This window comes from Manacus candei, unplaced genomic scaffold (genome assembly GCF_025592945.1).
Source record: "Manacus candei isolate 608988 ecotype Guabito, Panama unplaced genomic scaffold, ASM2559294v1 h1tg000064l, whole genome shotgun sequence".
Lineage (NCBI taxonomy): Eukaryota > Metazoa > Chordata > Aves > Passeriformes > Pipridae > Manacus > Manacus candei.
In genome coordinates, this window is record NW_026138112.1 from 2,644,594 (window position 1) to 2,660,940 (window position 16,347).

General features: G+C 46.7%; 1 protein-coding gene across 1 annotated transcript; it reads left to right on the forward strand.

Annotated features, from left to right (window-relative positions):
• The first annotated feature begins 9,906 nt into the window (after nucleotides 1-9,906).
• DRG1 (developmentally regulated GTP binding protein 1) lies at nucleotides 9,907-15,258 on the forward strand. Its single transcript, XM_051805498.1, has 9 exons — nucleotides 9,907-10,047; nucleotides 10,232-10,355; nucleotides 11,136-11,311; nucleotides 11,705-11,774; nucleotides 12,307-12,476; nucleotides 13,204-13,334; nucleotides 13,525-13,692; nucleotides 14,536-14,658; nucleotides 15,139-15,258. Exons 1-9 carry the CDS (start codon nucleotides 10,006-10,008, stop codon nucleotides 15,236-15,238), a joined length of 1,104 nt encoding a protein of 367 aa, XP_051661458.1. The 5' UTR covers nucleotides 9,907-10,005; the 3' UTR covers nucleotides 15,239-15,258.
• Nucleotides 15,259-16,347: the final 1,089 nt, after the last annotated feature.

A 16,347-nucleotide genomic window follows, 5' to 3' on the forward strand; every position in this document is an offset into this window, starting at 1 on the left:
GGGGCTGCGCCGCCCCGCCGGCGCCCGCAGGGGGCGCGCGCGCTCTCGGGCCGCGCGGCGGCGCGCGCCGCCTCCTCCTGCTCGTTCCCCGCCCCTGCCCGGGCCGGCGGCGGCGCGCGCGCGGCGCTCCCTGCACGGCGCGAGGGGCTCGCGCGGCGCGGGGGGGGCGAGACAAAAGGCTCGGGCGGCCGAGGCGCGCGCGCGGCCGCGCGAGCCCCGCCCGGGCCCGGCCGCCACGAGGCGCTGCGGCCGCGGGGCCGCCGCGGGAAGGGGCGCGCGCGGCGGCGGCGGCGGCGGCGGCCGGGAGGGACGGGGGGTCCGGCGGCGGCTCCGGGCTGCCGGCTCCGTCCGTCCCTGTGTGTTTGGAGCGGAGGAAAGATGGCAGCGGCTGCACTTCCTCTTGCACTTTCACCCCTGGGGGGAGGAGAAGGAGGGGGCGATACCACCCCCCCTACAAAAATCCAGCGGGGGCCCCCCGGCTCCTGCTCCCCGACCGAGCGCCGCCGCCGCCGGCTCCGGTCCGGGCCCCGCCCGCTTCGCCGCACCCTCACCACCGGCGCCGCAAACTTTCCTCTCTTCTTTGGACGAGAAGACCCCCACCCTATTCATAGAGACCCCCCCTCCAGCCACTCGGGCTCCCCCCTGCCCCCCCGCTTCCTGCCCCCCTCCCTCCCCGCATCCGCCAATGCAAGAGCAGCCAGAGCCAGCAGGCCGGCCCCCACCCCGCCCGCCCGCGGGGGCTGGGGGCTGCAGTCTCCCCCTTCCCCAGCACCGATCCTCCAATGCCGAGCCGGCAGCGAGGCCCCCGCCCGCGGCACACGGGGGTGGCGGGGCTGCGCTCGCCCCCTCCCCCAAATATCCGGGCTGCAGCTCGCCCCCCAGGCCCCCCTCCCGCCGGGGAGAGGAGGAGGGGCCGGCGGGGGGGCTGCAGGCAACCTCCCCCCCTCCCCAGGCGCGAATCGTCCAATGCAAACCCTCCCGGAGCTGCAGAGGCGCAGAGCGGCCCCCACCTCCTCGGCTCGCCCGAGGAGAGCCGATCCCAGAGGGGCCAGGGGCTGCTGAGCAGGCTGGCCTCCCCCCGGTCTTTCATTGCATTTCTCACCCCCAACCCCCCGTACCACGATCAACTCTCAGCCTCGCTGGAAGAGCGAGGCGCCGGCATTGTGGGGGAGGGAAGGGGTACAGCGGGAATTCTTCCAGTGCAAAAATGCCCTCCCCTCGGGAGCTGTTGGGAGGGACGGTACCCGCGGGCCGGGGGCTGCGGGAGGCACGGGCACTTGGCAGCCCCGAGTGCCTCCATGTTGGGGACACTCCGCTGCCCCGCACGGCCCCGCGCTCCCGGGGTTCCCACGGCGCCCCACGCCCAGCGCGGCGGGGCTCCCGCTCCCGCGAGTTACCCTTCCCCGGGCCCGGGTTAAACACTCCGAATGCACCGCCGAAATCACCGCCCCGGGTTGCCTGGACTGTCCTAGTGCTGAATCTTCTCTGTGGGCTCGAGGGCTCTCTATGAAAGAGCTGCTGTTCCAACATCATCATCATCATTACTCATTTGCAGCTGAAATCTGCTTTCTGTCTCATTGAAGAATTTTTCCCCGAGTTTTGAAGAAGTATCTCCCCCATCCAACAAACACACACGTTCCCAAAACAGAGTTCTTTGTTTTGTTAAAGACAACGCTTGGGGGGGGGAAGAAGCGTTCGAGGGCACTTTTTTGCATTTGTAACATCAAGCCTAATTAAGAATCCTTGGACCACCTATTCACACAGTCTAATATCGTCACTTAAACTATTCTGTGGAAAATACTGAACTTGGCACATGTGAGGGCATCACAAACTACAGAGTCTTCCAAAAGCTCAAACCCAGCACTTGAATTAAATAGTGGTGGAACTGAAAAAGCATTCTGGGTACTGATGTGCAAATGAGCGCACCAAGCTTCCAACTTCCAAAATATTACATTAACACTTAAGGCCACACAGTGCCCTCAGCCTGTGCTCCAGATTTCCCCTGCTTTTGATAGCAACTGTTTGTCCCCACTGTAGGCAGAATATTACCAGAAGCTTTTTATTACTGTACTATGTGTGCACACACCCTGATATGAGTGTGTATTTTTAGAAATTTTGGGCTGAGCGGTAGCAATGCTGACAAACCCAGCTTAAATACACCACATTAAATAGATAACAGTGCTCATATTCTGTAAGTCTGTGTGCAGACACACGAGTAGTTCTCGCTGCAGTGACGAAGATGATTATGTTTAACACACCAGCCAGGCTGCACACACACACACACACACACACACACACACACACACACACACACACACACACACACAGCACTTAAAGAATCTGGAATTTGCTTATCTTTCTTAGTGGCTTTGGGCAGTTGTGCTCCTTTCCCCCAGTGGTTTATTAATTTGCTTTCTTTTAGCCCCCAGCCTCCTAACATGGTTCCTGCTTCCTATTTCAGTTCCCTCCTCGCCTGTTCTTTGTCTCTCCTCCAGGCAGGGGGAGGGGGGGGTCCTGCCGCTCTCACTGCACTCTCCTCAGAACTTTCTCCAGTTGCCACGGAATGTTCTGGTTTCAGCTTCCAGCCCTCCTGTTTAAAAGGCACCGTCCAACACACCCTGCCTGTTTCTCTAGGTAGAAGTTAAAAAAGCCCCAAAGCATCGCTGTTTCTTGGGAAGGGACCCACTCACACTTGCCACGAGGATGTCAGATCAGCACTCTGGGAGCTCATACTCAGGGTAGTTGCTGGATGCTCATTCAGGGTGACCCCCAGCACCTTGCACTCCCAGGGAATCCCAGCCTTTGCCTTGGCTTCTCAGTGCTCTACCATGGCAGAGTACTGACTCCTGTTAGCACTTTCAGTGTCATTACTCTGACCTCCTGCTCCCTATGGCTCCACCAACACATTTAAAGGACCACTCCTTACAGCATTTTCTGGTCCCAAACTCACCCCATCTCAGAATATGAGACTATCAAAGTAGCCATTCAACTCTAGTGTTTGTTATAACATAGCCAAATTTCTTCTGCAAATAAACAGTTTCTGCCACACTGAGACAAAATTTGGCTCATCGCTATAAACAGACTTGTAGGGTGAAGTTCCCTAAGTTCAATGTGATGGCTAAATGGCATTTCTCCATATATAACTGTATAGGCAGACAGGAATGATTACCTTGGAATTCATTTACCATCACAACTGGCTAGCTACTGTTCGAAGACAAAGTTCCACATGATGTTTAAGAAAGTATAAAATTTCAATTCTACTGAAAAGTATACAGGATTTCTTCCCCTTTTCAGATTATTCCTAATCTATTTTCTCTGACTTCTGCGCTTGGATATGCTGAACTTCTTTTGAATTCATCTCCCTTTTAAATAAAGGCATTTTCCTCAGCTACTTTATTCAGCTTCTCACTATTTCCTGTCTCACTCCTGCTCATGGGAATTCCTGAGCTGTCCCTAAATGCCTAAATGTTTTGCAGCTGCCTGGTGCCTGCTGAAGCACTTTGATTGGTATTTCAATAGTATTAATAATCCTCCTGTGCTCTGAACATGTGTATACCATTTGGGACTGCACACTGTACACTGCTTGCTTCACTGCAGATCAATTGCTACTGGCCTTACTCAGGAGTGCAGACCTTAAACTGGTGTGCAAATATAGGAGGGAACAAAAGACTGTTGCAGTCAAATCCATTCAAACATATTTGGGTATATGTTAATTAGAGCTGACTCATACCTATTTGTTCAACACTCTCAGCTCATGAATCTGTGTAGGTCTTGTGGCTACTGAAATTTTTCAGAATAGTCCCATTATTATACTCTTTAAGAAGGTTAGTCACTATTTCACATGGATTATAATATTAGCAGAGACATTTGTGCATAGCACTTGTGCCAGCTAATCAGTCATATGAACCATTTCCTTTCTATGTGTGTTCCACAAAAATACACAACATTGTGTATTCCAAGGCACACTTGTGATTTCAGTGGGTAGCTATCAGTTTTTCTGAGCTTTCAGTGGTATTTTAATTAACTGCTACTGATCTAACAAGCAATTAATTCAGCATTCATTACTTACTAGGTTGATGATTACTTAAATTTAGTTTTTAAAGCTTGCTCAGGTTTTTTATTGGGAATCATCCCATGAGAGTGCCAACCCTAGCAGCAAGGATTCTCAGACTTGGAGACAGCACAGTGTCCTCTGTAACCCAGACGTGGGTTAGTGATTTGTCAGCTTTCTCCTCTAAAAGCAGACAAAAACTCTTGTTTAAAAACACCCAGCACCCTCACAAACCCAACAGCAATAGGGAGGTCTATGATGCTGTGGAAAGTATGCAGAAAGAGTTACTTAAAAAAAGGAAAACTGCACTGTTTGTTTTTCCTCTTTTTGATCCCTCTCCTCGCTGTGCTCATGTGCTGTGTAGTCCATCTGTTGCACGGCAGTCCACAACAAAGTCTGGGGAGCCGATGCTAAACTACAGAACTTTGTGTTGTTAAACTAATTTAACACAGTCTTGGAAGCCAACCTTTGATACTTAATCTCCCTTTTGTTCCCCTCATTTCTTCACTCTGCCCAGTTTAACTTGTTCTAGACTGCCTGGAACCAATGCAACCTGAGCTATTGAAAACAAGCTTGCCACATTAGGGATCTGGTCAAAATGGAAATACAACCTAGGATTCAGTCTCGCTGACTCCCCATGAATTAGACATCCATGCCTGGCTAAGCAAACCTGACAGACAAGTTTCTTATGTAAAACATACATTACAATACAATCCTAAATGTGCAAGGTTTGGTATTTACAGATCAATAGCCAAACTCCTGTGCTGTCCCCAGAAGGACAGCTTCTCCATAGATGCCAAATAAACTGGCATAAAAAAGTTAATCCAGGAAAACAACTAAGAATGGATATATCTGTAGGTTTTACAACCTCCAAAAGATAAACGATTTTCTTGATTGCCTCAAGGGTTAATTAAGATATGAATTGTATCAACTTCACCTCAGACAATCAGTATTATGCTTCCATTGAAGATTCAGTACTGCAGGTATAAAAAGTCTTACCTTTTCATTGCAGATTCTCAAAATCTCTTTCTTCCAGATGGGTATAAGGCTGGTCCTTAGTCAGCTTGTTACAGGTTTGTCCTCTCTTCAGCATGATCAGTTTTCCCCTGAAATACATTAATATGGGTAACTAGCAACCAGCTCTCAAATCGAAGTACAATTCATAGGGGAAAAAAGGGGTAAATTTGCCAAATTGTAAAAACTGCAAAAGGAAAAAAAAACCCAAACCAGAAAAATCACTTTAAAATGAACTGATTCTCTACATGCCTTAACTTGCAGTTACCCTTTTTTTTCATGAGGGAACTCTGGCAGGATGATTACAGTCCCATAGCCATAATTCTTAAAACCATAAGTACTCAGGTCACAGTTATCATTTGATACAGTTATTTTTCACTGGGCTGGTGATAATTTCTGAGAGGATATGAAATTTCAAGAGCCTTGTTTCACCTGCAGTCATGATTTCATTTCTTCCCTGTCACCTCCCTCCCACTTTTTGAAATCCTGCAGAACCCCCCCCCCATAAGCTAGAAATGCAGTCCCCAGCAAGCCCACAAACACACAGACACAATCAGCTGTTTGCCAGCACAGTCTGCAGCCTCTGGCATAAGGTGAATTACCAAACCCACAAGTGCTGTACTACCAGAGTGGCTCTTGGGCTAAAATGACTTTCTCAGAGCACTGTGAATAAACTTGATATCCACAAGTATTTGAATTATTTATTAGGACATAAAATATGAAAAAAAAAATTTAAAAATACTTAACTAGGTGAGCACGCACTACTTATTTTTAAGAAAGGTCTTTATGTGATTTTAATGAAGCATAAACAAGTTATCACAATTAATTTCATACTTACAGCATTTACCATGTATTTTACAGTGTTAAATTTTACATGGTTATCCAAAAGACTTGCAAGCCTCTTCTCAATATACTTAGCTTGCATCTCACCATTTCACGTAAGTCAAACTCTTACTCAAGCTAAAATACTCATTTTAGAAAGAGATTCAGAATCTGACCCATAATGAAGCAGCCTATTTAAAATTGGTAGTTTGACAGAAAACCCACTGAATGCTTTCTCCCACTACTCAGCTCTGCTATTGAAGTGAGCTCCAGTTATCATCCTCGCGGGGCAGTGCTATGGAAACATCAAAGTTTCAATTATTCTGCGGCAACTGCACATTCCTGTTGTGCAAAAATAAAACTGAGGCACAAGTAAAGGAAATGACTTGCTCAGAATCAGTGTCAGCAGGACTGGAGCGTGTAGAATATGAATTTCTGAAGCCCCTTTTTTTCTAGCCCTCCATCACTCCAATCTTGCTGCTGAGGGCTGTGCCATGTCAGTCACATCCCTGTCACTGCAGCTTGCTGAAACAAACACTCCTGGTTCTTCCTAACCACTGATTCCATACTGTGCCATGGTCCTTAACTGTTTGATGAGACAGCCTTTATGTCAGACAGAGTCTTTCTGCTCTTGCTCAATACTCTTTAGAATATTGCTTTCCTTATCTTATTAAGAATATTATTAGAAAAGTGCTGGAGTTATAGCCTGCCAGTTCATCAGTTAGCCCTTCATATGCTACTAAATCATATTTGGTTTTTCTCTGGGTCTGAGCCTTCATTCTGTGTTGGCTGACACAACAGGCAGGTGGTCACCAGAGAAATGGACTGTTGTGCAAGTTTACAGCCTTTGGAAGTATAGCCCCTGTTGCACTTCATCTAGATTTCCTAAATGGAATTAGCTCCATTTAAAAAACATATATATGTTTTAATAAAAAAGATGGCAATTCACATACTCCATCTTCTGTCAGTGCCCACTAGAAAGCTCAATTAACCTTTCAAGCAGATCTCAGTCTCTTGTATCTCCTTTCATTTTCTCTCAGGTTCCACTGGGGGCTTTTTCCTCTCCTGACATTATATCCAATTTTCTATTAATATTTTCCTTGATTTTTCTCTTCTCTGACTGACTATTTTTCTTCTTTTACTCTAATAAGCTTTTATCATTTGCACTCCATTTTCTAATTTGGATTGCTGTCCTCAGAGGACCTCACTTATCCATTCCCAGTCCCCCACCCTTCAGTCACTTTCCCAGCTGTCACACCTTATTTCCCATGGTCATAATCAGCCTGTTCTCCAAGCACCACATCACATAAAACACCTTTATATTAAAAAACTCACAACAGTCATCACAATAAATAAAAATAATGTCACTCTGTTCACAACCTGGGACCAATCTATACTGAACAAGACTTTCCAAAGCTTAAAAGATGGTGCTACTGTAAACTAGTATGAACTACTTTAAATATCCTAACCAATTAGAAAATGTTCATTTGGCTACCAAAATCAGACTAATTATCTTTATTAATTAAAATCTTATTCCCTTCAAGTAATTAAGGAAAATACTCAACACTGAAATAAGTTTTTAGATGCCTAAATTCCTTATAGGACCTTTTCTTCAGTAACTTCCTGTAAAAAAGGATATAAGAGCACAGACTGAGCAGTTGTGCATTAAGAACACTATGAATTCCTAAACCAGGAAAGCAAAAATCTCCCCTGTAACTAAATTTTCAAACCATATATTTTGTTGACAACTTTTTTCATTCAGTCCACACTTGGAAAAAAAATGTTAGTTACATTCAATATGTGAGATTTGGAGTGAGTTTTCAAGAACAACTGATGTTGTTTCTAGCAACAAGTTCTGAAGTTAACCATCATCTCCTGCAGAAAGAGGGATGGTCTTAAACCCTGTTTGAGCATTCAGAATCTGTGTTTTCTTCAGTGTTTCCCCTTTTACTAAAAAAGACCACAAATGTGGACTGATTATATGGCTGAATTCAGCTGAGGCATAAACAAGTCCAACTCCATCTGAAGTAAGTAGGAAAAAATTTATACCAGGGTCAAATCTATGTCCCATGTTGGAAAAGGATATTGTTCATAAGGAATAATTAGAAAACCATGAACAAATATACAGTGGTAGGTGCATTTATATTTACCCTAGCTTAGCTGAGCTAACATTACCAGGAATAGTAATCCCATTTCATTTGAGATTCTATTTTAGTAAGCTCTCTATAAGCTTATATTAATGACAGTTCCTACTATAAAGAGTTTATGACAATAAAGGCTGATTTTTCGATTAAGATGAGACAAGCAGAGAAATGCAGAGGCAGAAAGAGGCAGCAAATAGCAGTTTTGTTCTCATTGCTCTAGCACTTTTTTTTTCTTTTCACTGTAAGTTAAAGATTTAATGATTCTATAACAATTCTGCTACTAAAACTGCTATAAGGCTTGTTAAATTTTGCCAATTGTGTGGTACTCAGAATCCTGTCTGAAGATGTGGCAGGTGGTTCTGCAAGTGTCACTTCTCACAGCATGGGCCCAGGAAAGTGTATTTGTGTTTAAAAAGCACGTTTGCATTTAGGTACATTGTATAGAAACAGACTTTGCAATAAATTGAGACAGAAGATCTTTCCTGGAAAGAATACTGATTTATGGAGACAAACGTTTCTGTGAATATTCCAATTCAGACATAATACGACAGGGAAACAAACTTGGAGACCAAAATCCTGAACACTGATAAAAATGTATTTCCTTATGTTACAAAACCACTTTATATTTCAAATCCAATTGTTTGGCTTCTTGTGATATTATCAAAAGCTGGAAATACTTGTCTCTTTAAAGCTCGAAGGGGCCATTAAAAAAAAAAAAAATCCTTTCTCTATTTAATTAGCCCGCATCCAGCGGACAGCTACAGATGTCCCTGGGGCAAAGCGGTACGGCCAGGGCTGGGCTGAGGGAGCCGTGAGAACGCTCCGGCGCTGGTTTGACAAAGCAGCAGCTCCGGAGGTTCCGCCGCAGGCAGTGCGGCAGCGCCGCCGGCTCGGCAGCGCTGCGGGGCACGGGGTGTCACAGTTACACACCTGGCGAGGGCACAGCTGCGGCACCGGGGGCCGGGGCCGGTTCACCGCGGGGCCGGGCACAGCCTCCTCCCCTCGCGGGCGGCGAGAGCCCCCGCTGCCCTCCACGCTGTTCTCTCTCCAACAGCCGAGCGCCCATCGCCTCACGCCGGCTCTTCCCGGCGCCGCAGCCCGGCTGTCCCTCACCGCCCAGCGCCTCAGCCGCGCCGGCACCGCTCCCGAGCCGCCGGCGGGGCTCCCGCACCCCGGATCGGGCCGGACCGACCGCCTCGGTCCGACACACGCGGGGCACCCTCACGGATCTCATACAGACACGGATCTCATACAGACACGGATCTCATACAGACACGGATCTCATGCACAGATCACACACGCATGGGTCACACTCACACGGGTCACACATACAGATTTCACACGCACGGGTCACAGACAGACCTCTCACACACAGATCTCACACACACGGATCTCTGTCTCACACACACTGTCCCTCACACAGTCTCTCACTCTGTCTCTCACACACTTTCCCCTCACACTCTCTCCCGTCACACTGTCCCTCATACTGTCCCTTGCTCTCTGGCTCTCCCTCTCTCCCCTCACACACTCTGTCCCTCACACTCTGTCCCTCACACACTCTCCCCTCACACTGTCCCCTCACACACTCTGTCCCTCACACTCTGTCCCCTCACACTGTCCCCTCACACACTCTGTCCCTCGCTCTCTGTCCCCTCACACTCTCTGTCCCTCACACACTCTGTCCCTCGCTTTCTGTCCCTCTCACACTTTCCCCTCACTCTCTCCCCTCACACCGTCCCGCTCTCTGTGAGGGAGCGCGAGCTCTGCACACGGCGCAGGGGGCGCTGCTCCGACCCCCTCAGGGCAGCGCGCGAGGCCGGCGGTGCGCGCGCCGCGGCCCCTTTCCCGCCCGCCGCCGCCGGGGCGCGTTCCCGCCGCCTCTCGCGAGAGGCCGCGGCGCGTGCGCGGGGCCGGTCGGTGGCCGGGGAGCGGCGGCGCTGAGGGGGCCCCGGGCGGGCCCGCACCGGCCGCACCATGAGCGGCACCCTGGCCAAGATCGCCGAGATCGAGGCGGAGGTACCGCACCGCCCCCGCCTCTCCGCGGGCTGGGCCGGCCGCGGGGCTCGGGCGGGGTGGGGGGGAACGGCCGCGGTGCCGCTCCGTGAGGGGGTGGCGGGGCCCTGCCGTGAGGCGCCGCGCGGGGCCGGGGGCGGCGGAGCCGTCCCGGTGTGAACCCCCGTGCCGTGCTCTTCTCTTGCAGATGGCCCGGACGCAGAAGAACAAGGCCACCGCGCACCACCTGGGGCTGCTGAAGGCCCGCTTGGCCAAGCTGCGCCGGGAGCTCATCACCCCCAAGGGAGGCGGCGGCGGCGGCCCCGGGGAAGGTGCGTTGTCTCCGCGGGAGCTGCCGGAGTGCGGGGGGTGTGACGGACATCGATCTAACGGGGGGACCCTTGTCCGCTTCAGTCGTGTCAGAGTGGCTGCTGAATAATCATAGAATCACGAAATGGTTTGGGTTGGAAGGGACCTTAAAGATCATCTCGTTCCACCCCTTGCCATGGGTAGAGATGCCACTCACTAAGTAAGGTTGCTCAGACCTCCATCCAGCCTGGCCTTGGACACCTCCAGGGATGGGGCAGCCACAGCTTCTCTGGGCAACGTGTACCTTCCTCTCCCTCTTGTCCTTCCTGGTACAGGACCTGTGCCAGGGTTTGTGGCCCGAGGACTGTGAAGGGTAGCCCTTCCTGAAGTGTAAAGGAAAGTGCTTCTCATTTTGGCTGATATAGTATTATACTTGCAGAAGTCTTAAGGTTTTTACATGAAGAAGCACCTTGCAGCAGCCACCCGTTTTTATATATAAAGGTGTGAATTGTCTAAGCTCAGTGCTTAAGGGAAATCTCCCTTAAGTCAAGTCTAGTCCACTGGGAAACCTTTCAGACAACAGTTTATTGTCAGGTACATGCCATGAAGTGTTCTAGAGACAATAGGGTGCAAGGTAATAAATAAAGATTGTGACTGTCTTTCACACCCTCATCCTCCTTGTAGGAAAACTTACTTGGCTTTTGCTCAGGCAATATTAAAAATAATAGCAGGACTGCTGTCCAGAACATTAGAAGACAAAAAATGTCCATGTTTGGACAAATATTTCTGCTCCTTATTTGCAGGTTTTGATGTTGCAAAGACAGGAGATGCCCGAATTGGGTTTGTGGGTTTTCCATCAGTGGGGAAATCTACTCTTCTAAGTAACCTTGCTGGTGTGTACTCTGAAGTGGCAGCATATGAATTCACCACACTGACCACTGTGCCTGGAGTCATCAGGTACAAAGGAGCAAAGATACAGGTGAGATCTCCTTGGCTCTGTGAGGGTAAATGGTCTCTGTAGATGCTGTGAGGGCTGAGTGGTGTGGCCTGGCATTAATGGGGTAGAAGTGACATATAAAAGTGCTTGAGAATACCTTGGAAACATTTCCATAATTTTTCCTTGTTTTTTGCTTTGCTCTGGGAAGAAGCTCCTGTGGTAGTTCTTATACTTTCTATGAGATGATCTGTTCCACTGTACCAATACATGGGATAATACAATATATAAGAGCCAAAGGGGAAACAATCCTGTTGAATTCTGTTCAGATTTGCAGTAGAGTCAGCTGGTTTAGGAGAAAGGTAAAAGTAGTATTTATTTTGTCAATGAAGAAGAATATTTTTCTCATGTTGTACTTTCCTTCCTGTGAACAAACAGCTGCTTGATCTGCCAGGAATTATTGAAGGTGCCAAGGATGGTAAAGGCAGAGGACGGCAGGTCATTGCAGGTGAGTTGGAGCTGGAGCCAGCAGCATATCAGTGGTGCATTTAACACAGCACAGGAGAAGGAAGGGTTGAATCACTGTTTCTGCTGTCTTTAAAATCTGGATTGTTTGCTGGACTTGAGCTGCCTGCTGAGGAGTAGTAGCTGCTTTCATTTTGTTTTGTTTTCAGTTCTGGCTTTGTGCACTTGCCAAGCTCCTGCTCTGTGTTGGCACTGCAGTGGAAGTACATTTGCAATTTTGCAACAAGGCTTTTGTCTTAATTTCTTCAGCTTATTATCGTCAGTCTGGGGTCTGAATGGAGACAGGAAGGAAGATTTTTTCCAACCTCTGTGATTCTTACAACATGTAAGGGTCTGTCTATCAGTGATACTTGGACAGCACAATAAACTTAAGTCTTCACTGGAATTTAAAAATAAGCAATGTGCTGGCCTTCAGAGGTTTCCTATTGTCACCAGTCCACTGAGCCAGATTTTGCTTGTCTTAGGTTGTGTCAGTGTGCTTTTTTGAGAGATGACTTTCTTTTTCTGGTTCGTAGTTGCTCGAACCTGTAATCTCATTCTGATTGTTCTGGACGTGCTGAAACCCCTTGGCCACAAGAAAATCATAGAGAATGAACTGGAGGGATTTGGAATTCGTCTGAATAGTAAGCCCCCCAATATTGGCTTTAAAAAAAAGGATAAAGGAGGCATTAACCTTACAGCCACAGTAAGTTGAAAGTTTTCTTTAACCAAAATTAAAAAACAAATTGCTTGAAGAAAAAGGCCTTTGCAGTTGATGGTATGCCTGGGACAAAGCTGTGCTGTGAATTGCTGTCCTGTGCTACAGTCAGTTACTTTCCTTGGAGGCCATCCACACCTCTCCTGGAGCCTGACCCCCTCCTGGCCCCCAAATCAGAGGCTCAGTTGTTTTCCACACTTTAAAGTTTGAGGTCCAAAGGAGAGTGTGCAAAAACTGCCTCTTACTTGGCAGCTACAGGATTCTTCTGGAGAAGATTGCTCAGAGTTCTGGACCTGGACTACTCCCCATTTCCCATTTCCCACTGAATCTTCAAAAGCACAGAAATATCCAGAGATACCAAAAATCAGAACTCTGGGCTCTAAGTCCCTAATGTGTTGTTATCTGGGCACTAAACTGGTAGATATGTGGGTTTGTGTTGCAGCTAGTCCCAGATTGACAGGAAACTGCTTCTGAAATGTCTGATTGCAGCTCTCAGTGGGGCATTAATAAAAACGAAGCTTTTAGGATTTAAATGTGTTTCCCCCTCTCCTCAGAGTAGCTTTGATGAAATCAGAGTCAAGTCCAGTAACTCAAAACGCAGCCCTTATTTCTCGTAATCCATACGCAGCGGTTGCTGGGTGACAGCACTGTGAATTATAACACTTGATTTGGCTGTAAACTTCCATTCTCTAATCCTGTGCCTGTCTGTGCTCAGTGTCCTCAGAGTGAGCTGGACACTGAAACAGTGAAGAGCATCTTAGCAGAGTATAAAATCCACAACGCCGACGTCACCCTGCGCAGCGACGCCACGGCCGACGACCTGATCGACGTGGTTGAAGGAAACAGGTACTGCTGGGCTCTGCCTTTGGTGCAACTGCAGTTTGTATCACACACAAAAAAAAAAAAGAATTGTCCCTCATGCTTGCTTCCCACAGAAGCTGAGCCAGCTTATGCTTTTTTAAATGACTGTTTCTTCCCAAGGAAGGTAGCAGGGTGCTGCTGCCGGGCTGCTGTAACTGTGTCCTTCTCTTTGCAGGGTCTACATCCCATGCATTTATGTCCTAAATAAAATTGACCAAATTTCCATTGAGGAACTAGATATTATTTACAAAGTACCCCACTGTGTGCCAATATCTGCTCATCATCGCTGGAACTTTGATGATCTGCTGGAGAAAATTTGGGACTACTTGAAGCTTGTACGAATGTGAGTCACAACTGCTGTGGAGTTCAGTGTAAGGCTGAGACTGAAAAAGGTCTCAAGAATGGATTGAATGAGTTTGATGATGGTTTTCTACAAGCTGAATTATGTTTGCTTCGTAAAGTGCAAATTGGGCTCCTCTTGTCTGACAGCCACAAGTGCTGTTTTGAACTTGTAGGGGAATTAAACAAGGACATCTTAAAAAAACTCCTGAAAACATGGAATTTTAGTCAAACTTAGTGTAAAATTGTGAATTCCAGAGGTAGTCATCTTTTCAGTCTGTCACGCATTCAGCTCTCTTAACAGAACTTAGTTCATCATCTAGAATTTGAGATATTTTTACTGTAGGTTATTCCAGGTTTACATCACAATTCTAATGCATTTTTGGATGAATTTATGAATTAATCTATTCATACTCATAATACAGTAATTGTAGCCTTTTAAATTTACACCTATATTGTGATAATATAAAATCTGTTGTCAAAATGGACTTAGTGTCTAGGTATCTGGGCTATAAACTTCATCAGGTTTTTTTTCACAGAAAAAAAAATCACAAGTCAGAACCATAATACTGTAGATGTTTTTTTCCATCTGTTATTCCCATTCCACCTTTTTTTAAGCACCCACAGAAAGCTCACTAGTGAGAAACCTTTGCATTACAAGGGAGAACCCACTGGCTGCCCAGATGCATTTTCAGCTTAGAAACACCAAACCTTTCACAGCATATCCATTGTCACCACTGAAATAACAGAGCTTGGCAGAGCCCCTGGGCTGACAGCACAAATGGCTGATGAAATGGGTTGGGAAGGGAGGTTTTGGTGTTGACTGACTGTTCCATCTGTGTCACAGCTACACCAAACCCAAGGGGCAGCTCCCAGACTACACCTCTCCTGTGGTACTACCTTACTGCAAGACAACAGTGGAGGATTTTTGCATGAAGATCCACAAAAATCTCATCAAAGACTTTAAATAGTAAGTGTTATTGTAAAAGACTGATTTATAGAGAACAGAAAACAATCTGCATCCTGGTATGTTATTTTATTTCGTTCTGTTGTAAACTTGAAGGGAAAACAGGATTTTTAAAGTTTTTTTTTAAATTTTGATCTACCTCTGACAATTACACTTCAATTGCTGTATTTGATGTTTATATACTCTTTTCTGCATGCATTTCCTTTATGGGGAAAATGTTTTCCTTTGTATTTGAAAATAGTGTTAGATGCAGCATTACAGGCCATTGTCCCGTGCCCTTGGGTACTTTGGATAACTTCATATTTTGTTTTGATCTGCTTGTACCCTGGTTCACAGACCACTCAGCCAGGTACTTGCAGAAGAATAAAAATAGCTCTGAAGCATTGCTTTCTGTATTAGCTTTGTGACAGAAATAGCTGCTGCTCTGCTGCTTGCATATCATACTTCTGAGCTTTTTAAATTGGATTTTTCTTCTCCTTTCAGTGCACTGGTTTGGGGTTCATCTGTTAAACACAACCCTCAAAAAGTTGGTAAGGACCACACCCTTGAAGATGAGGATGTTATTCAGATTGTGAAGAAATAAAGTTGTTCTCCCCTGGTTTATTGCTGTGCCTGAAATTTGTCATTAATTGTAAGTGGTAAAGAAAGGCCATTTCTGAGTGGAAATTATTTTTTTTTATTATAGTACCTTTCTGCCTGGTAAAACTGATAATTCTGGTCAACTTGCACTGCAGAGTCTTGTTCCAGCAGAACTTAAGGATGAGAAACTCGGGTTAAATGACTTTCACAAGGACAAAACCTCACAAAAAGCCTTGAGGCCAGGGCTGAGTTTCTGCTGCACGTATATGTATTTCCAAATTGGAAAAAAGTTCATACATCAGGAATTATTTTGGTCTAAATTAGAACAAAACATGAAAAGCAGAGGCTGGAGAACCATATCTTATGAAACAATGCTGGAGGACAGAGAGTTCCAGCTGCCTTAATCTGAAAGTGTCCTTGTTTGAATACTTCAAGGCTATTAATAGTCCTGCAGTCGTGGAAAAGCTGGTTGGTTCTGCTCAGGAGCAGTTGCTTTTCCAGTTGTTTAGGCTAGTGGAAGCTGTTTGTGTCTGTTAGTGACTGAAAGCTTTCAGGTTTTCTGAAAAAAATTTCCTGCTTAGTTTAGAGAAGTCAATCAGGTGCCCAAGAGAAGCAGGCTGCTCTTAAAGAGTGGTTCTGCTGCTTAACAGAGGGGAATAAAGAAGCTTTTGCTCTTGGCAGGAGGGCTATCAAATCCATCAGCCTCTAGCACTTGCTCTCCTACAAGGAAGCAGGGGCTTTACCTATGGGGTATTTACTGAGATGCATCAAAGATGCTCCCCCTCCTGTTATTACACGTCCAAGGAGAAATAAAGTGACTTCAGGCACCCCCTCAAGCACTAAATCCTTACAGCAGTGGTTGCTACTCAGCCCAGCAAGGAAACATCCAAGCCTTGACTCTACTCCAAGCGTTTCCAGCAGTAGTGTTTCAGACTCCTGTGGGAGAAGTGCTGCAGGTGTGCTGGGGTTATCACCCTTGAGGGAAGGAGCAGAAGAGGAGGATGTTATTCAGATTGTGAAGAAATAACCCTTTGTTTAGAGTTGGTTAGTTTTAAAAGTTCTTCCAGTACACTGAATCTCACTCCTCACACTTGACCTAGACATTTAAATGCA